The sequence below is a fragment of the Corvus kubaryi genome, unplaced genomic scaffold, assembly GCF_017639235.1.
Source record: "Corvus kubaryi isolate FWS band 111438036 unplaced genomic scaffold, C.kubaryi_AGA036_p1.0 76, whole genome shotgun sequence".
Taxonomy (NCBI): domain Eukaryota; kingdom Metazoa; phylum Chordata; class Aves; order Passeriformes; family Corvidae; genus Corvus; species Corvus kubaryi.
The window spans coordinates 13495388-13509327 of NW_024582063.1; the positions used below are offsets into that span (position 1 = coordinate 13495388).

At 37.1% G+C, this 13940-nt stretch overlaps 1 protein-coding gene across 4 annotated transcripts in view; it reads right to left on the reverse strand.

The window, feature by feature from the left end:
• Nucleotides 1-497: 497 nt before the first annotated feature.
• Nucleotides 498-13940, reverse strand: part of SRBD1 (S1 RNA binding domain 1) — a 126623-nt gene continuing 113180 nt past the window's right edge. For all 4 annotated transcript variants that reach the window (XM_042051704.1, XM_042051702.1, XM_042051705.1 and 1 more), the window contains 2 exons: nucleotides 3769-3953; nucleotides 498-1514 (listed from right to left, as the gene is read on the reverse strand). In XM_042051704.1, coding sequence (XP_041907638.1) covers nucleotides 1225-1514; nucleotides 3769-3953 — 475 coding nt within the window. In that variant the 3' untranslated portion in view covers nucleotides 498-1224. The remainder of the gene's footprint in view (nucleotides 1515-3768; nucleotides 3954-13940) is intronic.

A 13940-nucleotide genomic window follows, 5' to 3' on the forward strand; every position in this document is an offset into this window, starting at 1 on the left:
AGATTAAACCACGCCAACCTTTTCCTAACTCATGCATAGACCCCGTGCCAACAGCTACTTGGACATTTGTAGTTAGAAACCTTGTCACTGAAGATGTTTGACACTTGCTGTAGTATATTTGGGCTCATCTGTTGCAGACCAGAGCTTCTGCCAACTTACAGGCAAGTTTGGCTGCAAAGGAATAAATGTCCAACACACCAAAAACTCCCTGGAAGGACTACATATATGTATCTACTATTGCTGGAAACTGATCTTCCATGATACCTGTCCTTTGCAAACTTGGCTCAAGTGGTAAATCCTTTGAAACACCACCTAAATACCACAAAAACAAGAAGTTTCTAGTTAGAAGAAACAAACCTCCTGTGCTAGGTACTCCTAGCAGGAAACAGTGAGCATTCTTATTAAAACACAAATCCTCAAGCTGAAGTGTTACTGATTAAGCATGTGCTGGAAAGAAAGACAACTAGGACTATTAAATCACTTGTAGAACCAGTACATTGAGAAAACATGGACAGAAATGTTTTTATTTTGCAGAAATATAGAACAACATAAATGTCTTTTGCCACCTTTGAGCAAAGCTCCTTAAACTGCAAGGTACATCCAACTGTGTTAATCCATGGTAACTGAACAAGCAAAAATAATACAGGTAAAAAGACCTCCTAATAATGTTGGTCAAATAAATTAAATATAACTATTTCTGAACCATCAATACTTTTAGCAGATGCTTTTTCCTCAGACTACTTTTTGAAGCAACATCATAACCATTTAACTTAAAAAGATCACTTTTTTCCTACAACTCTCCTAGACTGTCAGTCAGAAAACAGGTAAACTGAATGGCTGTTTTTTGGAAGGCGAGCTACAGATGTGTCTGCTTGTGCAGTACTAACTGAAGATGAAGACAGCAAATCTTGCACAGACAACAGATAAGAGATCTGTCTGACAGCCCACTGGAACTTCATTTGCTCTGCAGACAAAATAACAAGGTTGCTTGGAGGTAATCCAAAAAACTGTTCCAGCAATTATTAACAGAAAGGATTCAAGAAATGTGGTAAAACTGTTAAACTAAAAAAAAAAATTAAAAAAAATTAAATAAAATTTAAAAAAGCAAGGCGCTGAAGGTTTCAAAATGTGTTCATTTTTGACACTCATTAAATGCCTGAGTCTCCATAACCTTGCTGACATTACTTAACCTTTAAAGTCAAGGCTCAATTCCTGAAACCCCTCTCATAACACACGAATAAGATCCAAGGTGATCCTCAATCGAGGAATGTCAACATTAAGCACTTTAACTTCCACTCTTTCTCCAGGACCTAGGCCCAGGCTTCTTCTCTTCTTCGCTTTAGAGAGTTTTGCTTCTGTTATGTTCCGCACTGGAATCAAACCCGATTTTCCCACACCAATATCAACAAAAACTCCAAATGGCGTTGCATTTTCAACTTTTCCAGTCAAAACAGCACCAACACTTAAGTCTTCAAAGCAGACTATGCTTCTCTTGAAGTCAGGTTTATCAAAATCTGTTATAAGAAACAAGAAACACAAATAAGACGCTAGAGAAAAAGGTTTTCTAAGAGTTGTTTCCAGATGATTGTTTCTAACTAGTAAGTCATCCCAAGGGAGCTCTTAGGTCCCAAATACTGCTTTCTGTACATTTTTAAAATAAAGACCCATCTGTGATAAACAACTTTTCTTATATTTTTGTGAATCACTTTAGAGGACTTTGATGAGTGAAGTAATAAGTATAGTGAATTTTGTGTTTTGAAAACTATCATGAGGGGATCAGAAGCGTGTTGTATAGTAGCCAGTGAATGAAAGATTCTTTAAATTTTCTCCGATCTAGGGAGAAAATATTTGAGGTGACTCTTGAGCTACGTCAATTATAATGAAATTCTATTCCTATAGAAATTTCTACACAGGAAGGTGAGTACTCAGTTTCATCACCTACTAAGAGAAAAGTCAACAATGCACAGTTCTTAGGCTTGCTGTTTATCTGCACCATGACGTCACACAAGCTTCATCACAGTGCTGCTTTGCACTGACAACCTGAAAATCCTGCAGGCACTATCTTAAGCAGGGAATATACTGGGATATTAATGTTCACATTCTGCATTTAAGGGCACAGATAGATGCTTTAAACTCTTTTACTTCCCTACCACTTTCTGCTTCTGCAGAAAATCCTTCTGAGTCATCTCAACAACTTCTCTTTCAATCTTTTCCTGCCATTTTTTCACCTTTCCAAGATACAATAAGGACTGAGATTTTCCACAGGGAACATCACCAAACCAGAATTGCCATCATTTTTCTCTGTGTGCTTTTGAGAAATAAAATTCAGCCTAAACAAGTTGATAGCTAAAATGCTCTGGAATTTAATCAGTCTGTGGATCTGTATTGGCTTTGCATTGCAATGTTTTGGTAGGTGTGTGTGTGGGCTCTTGTGAATGGTGGCACCTGTTAGAAGCTGCTAGCAGCTTTGCCTGTGTCCAATAGATCCCCTGCTGGCCAAGGCCGAGCCCATCAACAATGGTGGTAAGTGCCTCTGGGATAACACATTTTTAAAAGAAAAAAAAAAAAAATCCCTGTGCAACAGCGACTTGAAGAGAGAATGGGAGAGCAACAGGAGAGAGAAGTGAGCACATGTGAGAGAAGCAGCTCTGCAGACACCAAGGGAAGGAGGACAAGGAGCTCCAGCTGCCAGAGCGGAGATTCCTCTGCAGCCCTTGGAGTGCCCTACACCAGAAGAGGTAGATGCCAGAAGGCTGTGACCCTGTGGGAAGCCCACACTAGAGCAGGTTTTCTGGCAGGACTTGTGACCCCGTTAGGGAACAATGAAAGTCTGTTTCTAAAGGACTTCACTCCATGGAAGGGACCATGCTGGAGCAGTTCATGAAGAGCTGCAGCCCATGGGAAGGACTCACGATGGAGAAATTCATACAGCTACATAAGGCTACTAGGCTGCCTACTCCAGTCATAGAGTCTGTCTAAAGTAATAATGAATGTCCTAGATCAACAGAATATGAGTATTTCCACTGAAGATTCCCTCTTTTGCTTTTATGTCTTCCTGTGTTAACAGCCTACTGTAATTTAGATGTGAGATCACCAGAACAAATTGAGACAACAAAAATACATATTTTCAAGATCACTAGTGGGGAATATTTAAAAAATATGCATGGAAACTATTAATGAACCAAAAGACGGGGACAGAAATGTTGGTTTGGCTGTTTCTCAAGCATACGTTTATTATTTGTTATTACAAGCTGCCATCTTTGCTGTCTACCTTTATCTCCTGCTGTCATAAGAGAATCCAGCTGTTTCATTACACAACAGCATCCCCAGATGTTTTACTTCATTACCTCATCTTTCTTTTCCTCTACCTCAAACTGTTCAGTACCACTGCAGGTTTTAACCAGGGTAGGTCATGAGCCATGTGCTTCAGTTCCACTCAGCATTCCCCTCCGTGATGGAGAGCCAACACAGATTCAATCAGTAGAGAGTGAACATATTGAAACTATTTCATTTGTTAACAGCCATACAACTCCCCTTCCTATGGCCGAAAAAGCCATGATTTCAGACAGGATTCACACTCCTTACCTACCTGGAAACTGGAAAGAAACATCTGACTATGATATAGCCTTTACCTTGACTGAGAAAAGAAATGGAGTTACCACGTCCATGAAAATCTAGTACTGATTTTAGAAGAAGAAAGTGTGCTAGTTTAAAACTGATATGTAGAACAAGCAAACTGAGATTACACCCTTCCAAACTGAGGTTTACCTGTTCGGATGTCGTAGCCTTCAGGCTGAGTGAGACCATCAATGATCAGCTGCAGTGTGTGCACAGTGGTATTAAGCCTTTTGGCTGTGCCTTCCAGTCCTTCCTTTTGAATTACTGCATTTACTTTTTGCTGCATATCTGATTTTCCTATGTCATTTGCATTTCCTCCAATGAGAGATAAAAACCTAGGAAGTTCAAACAAAGATAAAAAGATTTGTAACATCCTTTAGTGGGAACGGAACCTTTGCTCTATTACTTATCATTGATGCATGAACAAAACTTCTGCTAAAAAAATATGAACAGTTTCTCAAGTGCATATCCTCTCATCACTGATCTGACACATAAATGGAAACTTAGAGTCTGTATATGTGTATCTTCTGGAACAGATTGCAAAACTAGAAACAAAATATTAAAATGCAATTAAAATCTTTTTTCAGACCAATTATTTCATCTCACAATAAAACTGAATTCCCCTATTACTGAAAGATGTCTTTTACCATGAAAGTTCCCTAGAAATCAGTGAGAGTTCTATAATGCTGTTATTGTAGTTGTCACTCTCATTCAAATTAAAATGAATAGCAATTTAGTAAAGCAACAATGAACATTCAAAATATTAAATTAATATGAAAAATCTTTAACCCAACTTAAGAGAAACTTAGCATGAAATACTTCTCTTGCCTGTGAACTTCACGATTAAGAACATTCAGAACATTTTCAGACACTAGGTAATCATTAAGTCAAAGTATTCACACAACACAAACACTCTTATCTTTCCTTATTGTCACATACATACACACATTGCAGACTGAGACAAATTTGGACTGATATCTAAAAAGCTGAAAAGAAATACTTCTAAATAATTATGTCCTGACATGTGATCTCCGCCATGATCTGCATCTCACCATGAATAAAAAAGCCTCTTCTACCCTGCTTTATCATGCCCCATATTGTTGGTGGGAAGAACTTTTTTTTTTTTTTTTGCATATTCTCCACCACAGCAGAAAGGTAGAATTATTGTCCCTGTCCTACAGAGTGGGAGTACACATTCCTTCCCAATTCCTAAAAGAGATCCCTCTTTCCTCTCCTTATCCTGCTCCACAACACGTGTAAACTAGAAGTCTCAAAAGAAGAGCTGATCAGCAGGTTCATGCCCTGAACTTGATGGGAGACATTCCAGCTCTATAAGAGAGCAAAAGCCCTGGATACTCAACCTTCTTTCCCCCACCAAAATACATGCTGTGCTTTTATCAAAACCTGAGGCTAGTGTTTCTCTTGTCAGGAGACCCAGACGGTTTTTTTTTGTTTTGTTGTTTCCTCTTTTTTAACTCAAGAAATCCAACTGATATTTTTTCAGATGGTGAGCAATAGAAAGTCATACAGATTGAAACACAAAACTAAATTTATGTTTGACAAAATATAAATTGAAGAGACATAATTAAAGTAATATCTGACTTTCAGTAAATCACAAAATTCATCTTTGAGCATGAGGGGAAAGCTTCACTTAAAAATGTCCACTAATTTTGCTAAAGGAGGACATCTGTTATAACTGGCTGCCAGGACTTCCACTTCTTTACTGAATTCAAGTACAAACATAGTGACTTAAGTGTGCTGGTCAAACACAGAGATTTGCACTTAGTAGTGATAAATACAGTATTCACTAATTATTTTAGTGCATATGCATCTTTCTTGTGGCAGTATACAATGAAATTTACTAAGGACTCGGTGGATGGTGCTGTTCTCAGGATTTATTGAGTTTTGCTTTGACTGCATTTTGACTTTTGACATCACGTTTTAAAGTAGTTTAAGGTGGTTTGGAAGCAAAGTATATAACAAAACATGCAAAATGTTTTATAATATCAAGTGCAATTTCTTTTTCTGTAAGCTAACAAACCTCACCACTACAGCTCAAATATTTTGTCTAATAATAGATACGAAAAATATCCGATATTCTGTGAAATGAAACCACCTTTTTTTGGTCTTAAAGGAGCCCCAAAAGTGGCTGCAACGATCACTCTGAAAATGAGCCCAGGCCCAGGTGAAGTGCTCCTCTCCAGACTGCTGGGGGCTGCTAATGCTGGTGGCTGGACAATGCCCCAGCAGAGCACTAGTGACAGGCAGCAGCTGCCCCAGCTTTGACTGACATGCCAGATGTAACATGACAAACCCGACCAGCCTCATGACTCAACCTTCTAAATAATGTATGCCTTACCACCCACCCCTATAAACAAGTTTGCTGACATTCACGTACTTGGCTTTATTTCCCTTCAAATGGAAACTCGGCTTGAGTACACCAAGTAACACTTTCTCACCATTGGAATTTCGCAGAAGCGCATTGACTTCGTAAATTGATCAGGGGTGGGTTTCACCACTAGTGAGTGCAACCACACAAAACAGCCACCAAGGGGTACTAAAAAGCCCCTGTTACACACAAAGCTGTGAAACGTGTGGATAACGCAATCAGAATAAACGGCGCTACGTGCACACTGCTGGAAAGAAAACCAGCCTGAAACAGGACACAAACCAAGTGCCTAAGCCTTCAAGCACAACTCATGAAAGATATTTCACCCCCCACTCCTTCCCTGCAACCGCCTCCCTCTGGACATCCCAAAGCATTTATCTGAAATTAAAAAGGATTCCTCATCTAGGCAAGGGTGGTAGGTTTGGGTCCTACGTTATCAATTACAGTTGTGTAAATAATTTATTAACGTGGTTACTGCCCATAGTAAAATTTTGGCTCCACCTGAAGATGATGCTTAAACACATGCCCAATTCTAAGTACATGAGAAGTCCCATCGACTTCTAAAGAATTTTAATGTTTTAAAAATCAGGCATTCTGTTAAGAATATTTCAGAATTATAAGTTATATATCACAGCAAAACAGAGCACTGTAACAAAGCCCAGCATGCCCACACACAGAGAAGAAATACTCTTATAAGAAACAGTATTATTTCTATTTTGGAAATTCTCACCTTTTTAGGACAGGTTTAGGTAAAACCTATGTATTAAAGTATTTCCAAATTAAAGTAACTTCTTAGTGATTGCAGATGCATTTAGTTTTAGAAATACTGATTATTCTAATTATATATTTAATGTATCATTTTTACTCAAATTAACATAGCCTGAGGGCACTTGGGCTAAAAAAAAAAAAATCACTATAAAGCACAAGTTTCTGACTGAACAGACAGTGGTGCATTACATTGATAATGTCTATTTTTAAATGTCATTGCTAAGAACAAAGTTTATTTTTTCCTTAAAAAAGCAATCCAACAACTTCCTCCAAGAGTTATTTCAAGGTCAGAAAAAAAAAAGACATAGTTGGTAGTAACGCTGGGATATGGCTATGAGGTAAAAAAGAGGTTTCCCTTAATTTAAATATTTTGATCTTCTTAATGTTCAACTATCTCACTAAAATCCTTGAAATATCTCTCTCACACAATTTGTTAATGACAACCCCAGCTGCACAACATAAGAACATGAATGATCTGTGCAAAAATGAAAGTCCTTAAAGTATTTTCCTGGCTACATATGGGAAATAAATAATATGTTGCAGTAGCTCAAGTGCTATGTTTATCTAGTAGAAAGACAAAACCTAAAGAAAAGTTAACAGAAATGGGGAAGATGAGACTTTTTTTCTGAAGTGAGGTCATTCTTATAAGATATATTACCCTTACTTCCTCAAATGTTGAGTATCTGAATGAATGGTGAACTTTCTGCTCAATGTACATCAACTCAGATAAAAGCTGCCAGAGCCTTAGGAAGAACAGGGTGAAACTTAAACAGTTTAGAACTTTGAATTTTATGGTTTTGAGATTTAGAGAATCCTCAGAAACCTTTGCAATCACCTTAGTTTTAAAAGCAATCTTTGCAGTCTTACAGGACCTGCAGAGAATGGTCATGGATAAATGACTGATGTTTTTATTTAATACATAATTTCATCCATCTTATCCAGATAAGGAAAGAAAGAAAAGTAGCATAAATGTAACAAATAAGCACATCACGTTCACTTAACATACACATCTGCACAAAATTACAGCACAGCCCTTGCAATGCTTAAAAGGTAATGCAAATTTCACTGGAATGCAAAAAATCAGTCAGAAGGGAGTAAAAATTTTACCAAGGGAAGCCTACAGTAAATTTTTAAGAAGTTACTCTAACCACCCCCAAAAAGCTTCTTATAATGTGCAGGAGTTCTAAAGCTTTGCAAGGGCTTTAGTTACAGTCATTTCTGTTTTATGTAATCATTTCCAGCAACACAACTTAAGAGCTGGGAGTACTGGATTCATTACATTAAAGCAACATGATACGCCATTACATCTTGTCACAGCGCACACATGAATTAACGGTAAAGCAACATAATCACTCTGAAAACAAAACAACTCTGCATTAGCATGCACTTTGTTAGGTAAAACGTACATTTATGACAGTAACAAGCTTAAATTATACAGACATTTATGATTTAGTAATGTTTTGAAGTGCAAAAGCAGTATTTGTATAATGCAGATGTTGACTGCTCTTGTTCCCACCAGTGATACGGATCCTAAATTTTTGATTACCGATGAAGACTATGTATCAAACTATTTGTGCTTACTCTTTGCAATTAATTGCTGGACATAGAAAGCTAAAGATTCAAATATATCTAAAACTACTTATGTGGTTTAGCCAAAGTTATTTAACCAATATGTTTTTCTTCAAATGCATAAATAATTAATAATACAGATTATTGGAGTGCATGCAGAAAGCACTCAGTTTATGACATTTCAAACGTATAAATTCTGAGACACAATGAGTTTCTAAATGAGAAAAGAAATTCAGACACAGTTCCACTACAGCATAGCTACTTTGCTCCCATACCATTAGGCACGCTGCTGTTGGCTGTTCTCATGATTGTTGATATATCACATAACCGGAGTGCAACCCGAGATACAAAATAGTGAAACATGATTAGTTATCCACAAAGAACTAGTATACTACACTTAAAGGAGATAATTCCATTAAAAAGGTCTTCTGGGGGGTTTTGTCCCATATTTTTTTCTACATGCAACTAGTGGGAAGTTATGTAAGTTCCAAAAATTACAACGAATTTAAAGCATACCATTTGATTTATGTGTCTAGTATTTATAGTGTAAATGGAGCATATTTCTCCATTATTTCCAAGTTCTAATCATTCTTGTTAACTGTATTTTACAACACATTAAAGTTTCAAAATCTCTTTATTGGATGGCAATTGGCAGTGGAAGCTTTTTCTGCTCTTTTGTTTACTGACAAGATCACTTTCAAAAATATGGCTTCTAAAAACCCAGTTAAGTTAGTAGAAAACCTGTGAATGAACTGGCCTTCAAAAGTGATGAATTTGAACTGTTATTTATAATACTTAATGGCCACAATTCTGCAAGTGTTCTCCTTAACTGGGGCTGGACATTGGCTATTGGAAATAGTCATAAAGGTTCATTGACTGAGTTTAAGTTTTTAAAGTTTCTTTTTAAAAAACCCCCAAATGTAAGACTTTATTAAGTATTATTCTGCACAGTAAATAACTTGAATACCCACACACATGTACATGCAAGTACAGTCTCATTCAAGTGGACAAGAGATATTTCTGATGACTTGTAAGGAAAGGCCTCCCACCACAGTAACAACTCGTATCCTCTGTAAAAATATTCACATGTAGACTGCATTATTAAGTAGGACACAACAATTAGTCTTCATTGCTCAAATACCATACTAAGTAATAACTCCCTCCCTGATTTCTACTTCCCTTAAGCATTGCCTCAGTTGTCAGGTGACAACTCAGGGATCTGGATAGAGGCAAACCAGCCTGCCAGAGAGCTGGAAATGCCATAAAAGGACAAGTTTCCAGTTGCATAAAGGGCAGGAGAGGAAAATCTCTTTCTTTTGGTGGCCTCATCAACAGTTTTTCTTCTGCATTTTCTCATGTACCTGTACTTGCCCTCAAAGCCAGCAAATGCAGCTTATCAGCACAGCAAATGAGATACCATGGATCAGCTGTTACAAAAACCCAAAGCTGTTACATCCACCCATAGAGAGTACAAGAAACACCAGGGTTATTTGAAATATGATTGATTGGCCTACAATGGAATATAAACTGTTATCAACACAAATGCCTTGCTGAAATGAGCACCAAATCCAAGTGGTTAGCTTCAGTGAAGAAAAAGCACAGGAAGTCTCTCAGGATTTCGAATTCCTTCTGAAGATATCAAGCAGCATTATCAATACACAGAAGACATAAATCTTCACTGCAAGTGACTCTTCTCAGTGTGTCAAAAAATTATCTTAAGTTATAAGCAACCACAGTGAGCAGGACTGGCCTCTACCAGGTGAGGTCCTAAGCCTGGGTAATTAGCCAAGGAAGATCCTCACCTTTGTTACTCTAAATCACAGCTTTAGATCTTTTATATTGGCAAAAAATTTGTATCGCTAAGTCAGGCTAAAATACAACCTGCCTGCCAGATGCTGCAATCTGTGAGCAGCAAATACACATTCTGAGTGCCAACCTATCACAAAAAGCATTTTAATGAGATTTGAATAAAAAAATCAGCAAATGTTAAAATTCAGTCACATGAAACCAACTGCACCCAGCAGACCGACAGAACAAAGGAAAAGCATTCCCTTTTCTTTCCAACACATTGGTCTATAAGCATAACCTGGTTGTAACTTTTGGGGACTTCCTAAATGTTTCCTTTGTTTTCCTACCAATTCTTTAACAACACATCCCAAGAAATTGGATATGCTCTACATATTGTATTAATTGTATGTAGAAGATTCTGCCACTATAAACTGGTTTTCACATATAGACTTTTCAGAAACTTAAAGCACGGTTCTGCTTTGCAAGAGAATAGGCTGTCTATAAAGTTTTGAGGTTTTTATTTTAACTTTTCGGAAATTCCAATTCATAATATTTAGAGGTGTCCATAAGCTTGATCGCTGCACATGACAAAGCCAAGCTCTGACAGTGTGGAAACCATGAACAAAAATGTTTTGGTCTTCTGCAGAGCGTGTTAAATCACCAGTAGGATATTTTCCAATTATTTTACAGAAATGGTACAGATTTTAAGTTAAGATGCTTAAATGCCATAAATCGATCATACCAGCACCATTTGTACCACTGTAGTAAAGATTACATCAGAGTTTCCATTATAAAAACCTTATTTTTCAGGGGTTTCTAAATCAGCCCTAAAAATTGGTTTCAGCCTGAAGTTTGGCAACCAAAGTCACCACTTGGGAGTAATTCTTTTAACCATATTTTTCTTTAATGGATTGGCTTTTCAAGCTACAAAATAGTCCTGAAAAAGAAAATTAGTGGTTTCAAATTTTGGTAAATTTCTATCCCTCAAAAACATTGTTTTAAAAACTGATAATTTTGCATGTCATAAATCTGCAATGTAGACTGCTGCCTTTGGGTAATTTGGCTATAAGCAGGGGATAAAAATCACCATCTTATTTCATTTAAAAATAAATGCAATTTTCCATGAAAACTTTTAAGCCAATAAAACTTTCAGAAACTACTTTCTCATAGCAAGATGTGGTAGACATTGCATGAGGAAGCCTTTATGATTCATTTATGCAGCAGCTATTCCATACATTTTAATTTTTGTGGTAAGAGGTACTGTAGTTTTGATCAAATCTGGTCATATTCAAGACAATTCTGCCCTTTGGCAGCACAGATCTACCTGTGAACTTGACACACTGCCTGACAAAGTTCAGTGTAAGCATAGAAAAAGAAGAAAGAAATACTTTGATAGCACTAAAGCCAGAGAATTCATAAAGATATATTTTTAAGAAAACTTTATTATTAAATACCAATTCTAATCTACATCCAACAGTTTCAACTTTTCTCATGCATTTTATTTTAAGTTATAAGAACTATCAATTAGGTTTTAATCTAGTTTAATTCTAACATTCTAGACTTTCAGGTACTGCCTAACTTCTGTAAGACACCTCCAACCAACCCCATGAACACAACTGGATCTTCAGGCTCTCAAAAGCCTTCTCATGAACGTAGGCTCAGCAAAAAGAAATTACAAGCCCAGTCCCATCCACTGCCTTTCAACAAAACTTGCCATCAGCCCCGATAAGCTTTGGGTTGAATACTCCATGCACTCTGGATTCCTAGTAAAAATTTTTCTTAATTCATATTTAGGCAGGAAAAAAGGTTTGGAAAGCTGTTTTCATAAGTTCTGAGAAGCTTAGCAGCTCATATGCTTTTTTTGAAAAGTCATTTTAAATATATAATCATTGCTAAATTATAGCATTAGTTGCTTGAGGGGAGGATGTCTGCTTTATATTTAGCCCTTATGTCACCAGTGTCAATTTTTAATACTACACTTCTTGGCTTTTGTCAGTTTGCTGTACAGCTATATTTTCTTTTCTCAAAACAGCTATTTGCCATGAAAAAACATTAAACATATTTTCCCCCTTCCCCACACCATTTTGGGATATCAAGTTGCTGCATATTCCTACAATCTCTACCATAAAAGCTGTCACCTTCATATTTAACAAGCTTCCAAAGAAATTATCTTTTGATTGCAAGAAAAAGAAAAATACAAACACTGTTGTACATCAAGTACATTCACAGAAAGCACAGAAAGCACTTGGAGACTTCCCCCCCACCCATCATACTACATGAAGCAATACTATAAAAGTAAGAAGACAACAGAGAAAGAGCCCAAAGGATGCAGAAAAGACTGATTCAGTTAGTTACAGAGAGAGGTGCTATGCTTATTAGTTTTGGTGGTTCATTAGCAGATATTGTAATTGATGTATACTTGCTTTGTTATCAGCTTATATTCTTTTGCATTAAAACAAACCTAAAAAAACCCCACAATAAAATCCTGTATGGTACAATATCTATGACATACATTTGGACCTAAATACTACATCAGAAAATTCAGTCTAGGAAGGCAAAGTGTTCGGTGAGGAACAGAAAATAGAAAATGGCACTGCTGGAAATCTACTGTAAAATAATTGCATTATCCAAAGAGAGATGATGAGATAAATTAACACTGGTCTCCAGCCACGTAGCACTTCTGCATTGGCTTAGAAGCTCTTGAAATGCGAGTTTGAAGGTGAGACATTATTTTAAGATTCAGCAAGGTACCTTCTAAGCAGTGCTGGCTGTGCAATAGGTGCCAGCCCATCGCTGAAACACGCACAAGCCTGGGACTCAAACCACTGTCTTGGCTGAGATGTAAAAGTTGTGCTCATTAAGTTTTTTTATTCTATTTATTTTTTAGATAGTGCTAGTGGTGGGTTCCCAGTCAAATTTCAAATCACAATTACATGATCTGTGATACCTACTAAAATTGTAGAATTTCAGCTGTATGTGAATATCTGTTCTACCCTATGCAATAGCAATCCCACTCACCACTTCAGATATAAAAGTAACCTTTCCTGCTCTGGAAACAAAGTCACAATTCTTTATTTTCTGACCAACCTTTGTGAAAACACTGTGTGTAGGGGAATTACTGTAGTATTCCACCATTATCTGGATATACTTCTCCACTCCCTAAAGCAACCCTTCCACATCAGACTTCAAGCAAGGCTGGTAGCATTGTGACCACTTTACTGATTATTTTATTAGTGTACCAGGACTGGAAAGGTAAAAACTAAAACCCCAGTACTTGAAATTTGAGTGAAATTCAATATTGAAAAATCAAAATTATCTTTGAATAACCAATTTATTTTTGTTTTTCACGTTGACTCACTTACACTGAATAATCTCCAGTTGGGGTGACCAAGCTGCACACCCTACAAATCACCTACCAAATATAAGATCATTAAGATCAGGAGCTTGCCTGGTTGTTTTTTCCCATAGCTGCACACGGCAGAGACTTTGTAACAAATGCTGATGCATAAGAAAAAAGGGAAATGGTCATGGAAAAGGAGAAAACAGTTATCTACACACTGCACAACTGCAATAGACTCTACCAGGAAATTGCACAGTGGGTCCTAGAATCAGGCACGAAGAAGAATGAAGTGTGGCAGGGAGAGGATGGAAACAAAAGTGCACTGCATGCCTAGCAGAAGGAAAGCATGGAGACCTATGGATAGGAAGTGAGAACAGAGTACACACTGAAGGGAAGGTGTCCTAAAAATGAAAAGTCCTGTATGACTTTTCCAGATAAGAAAGTCAAGTTTCGTGAATTCAGAAATTC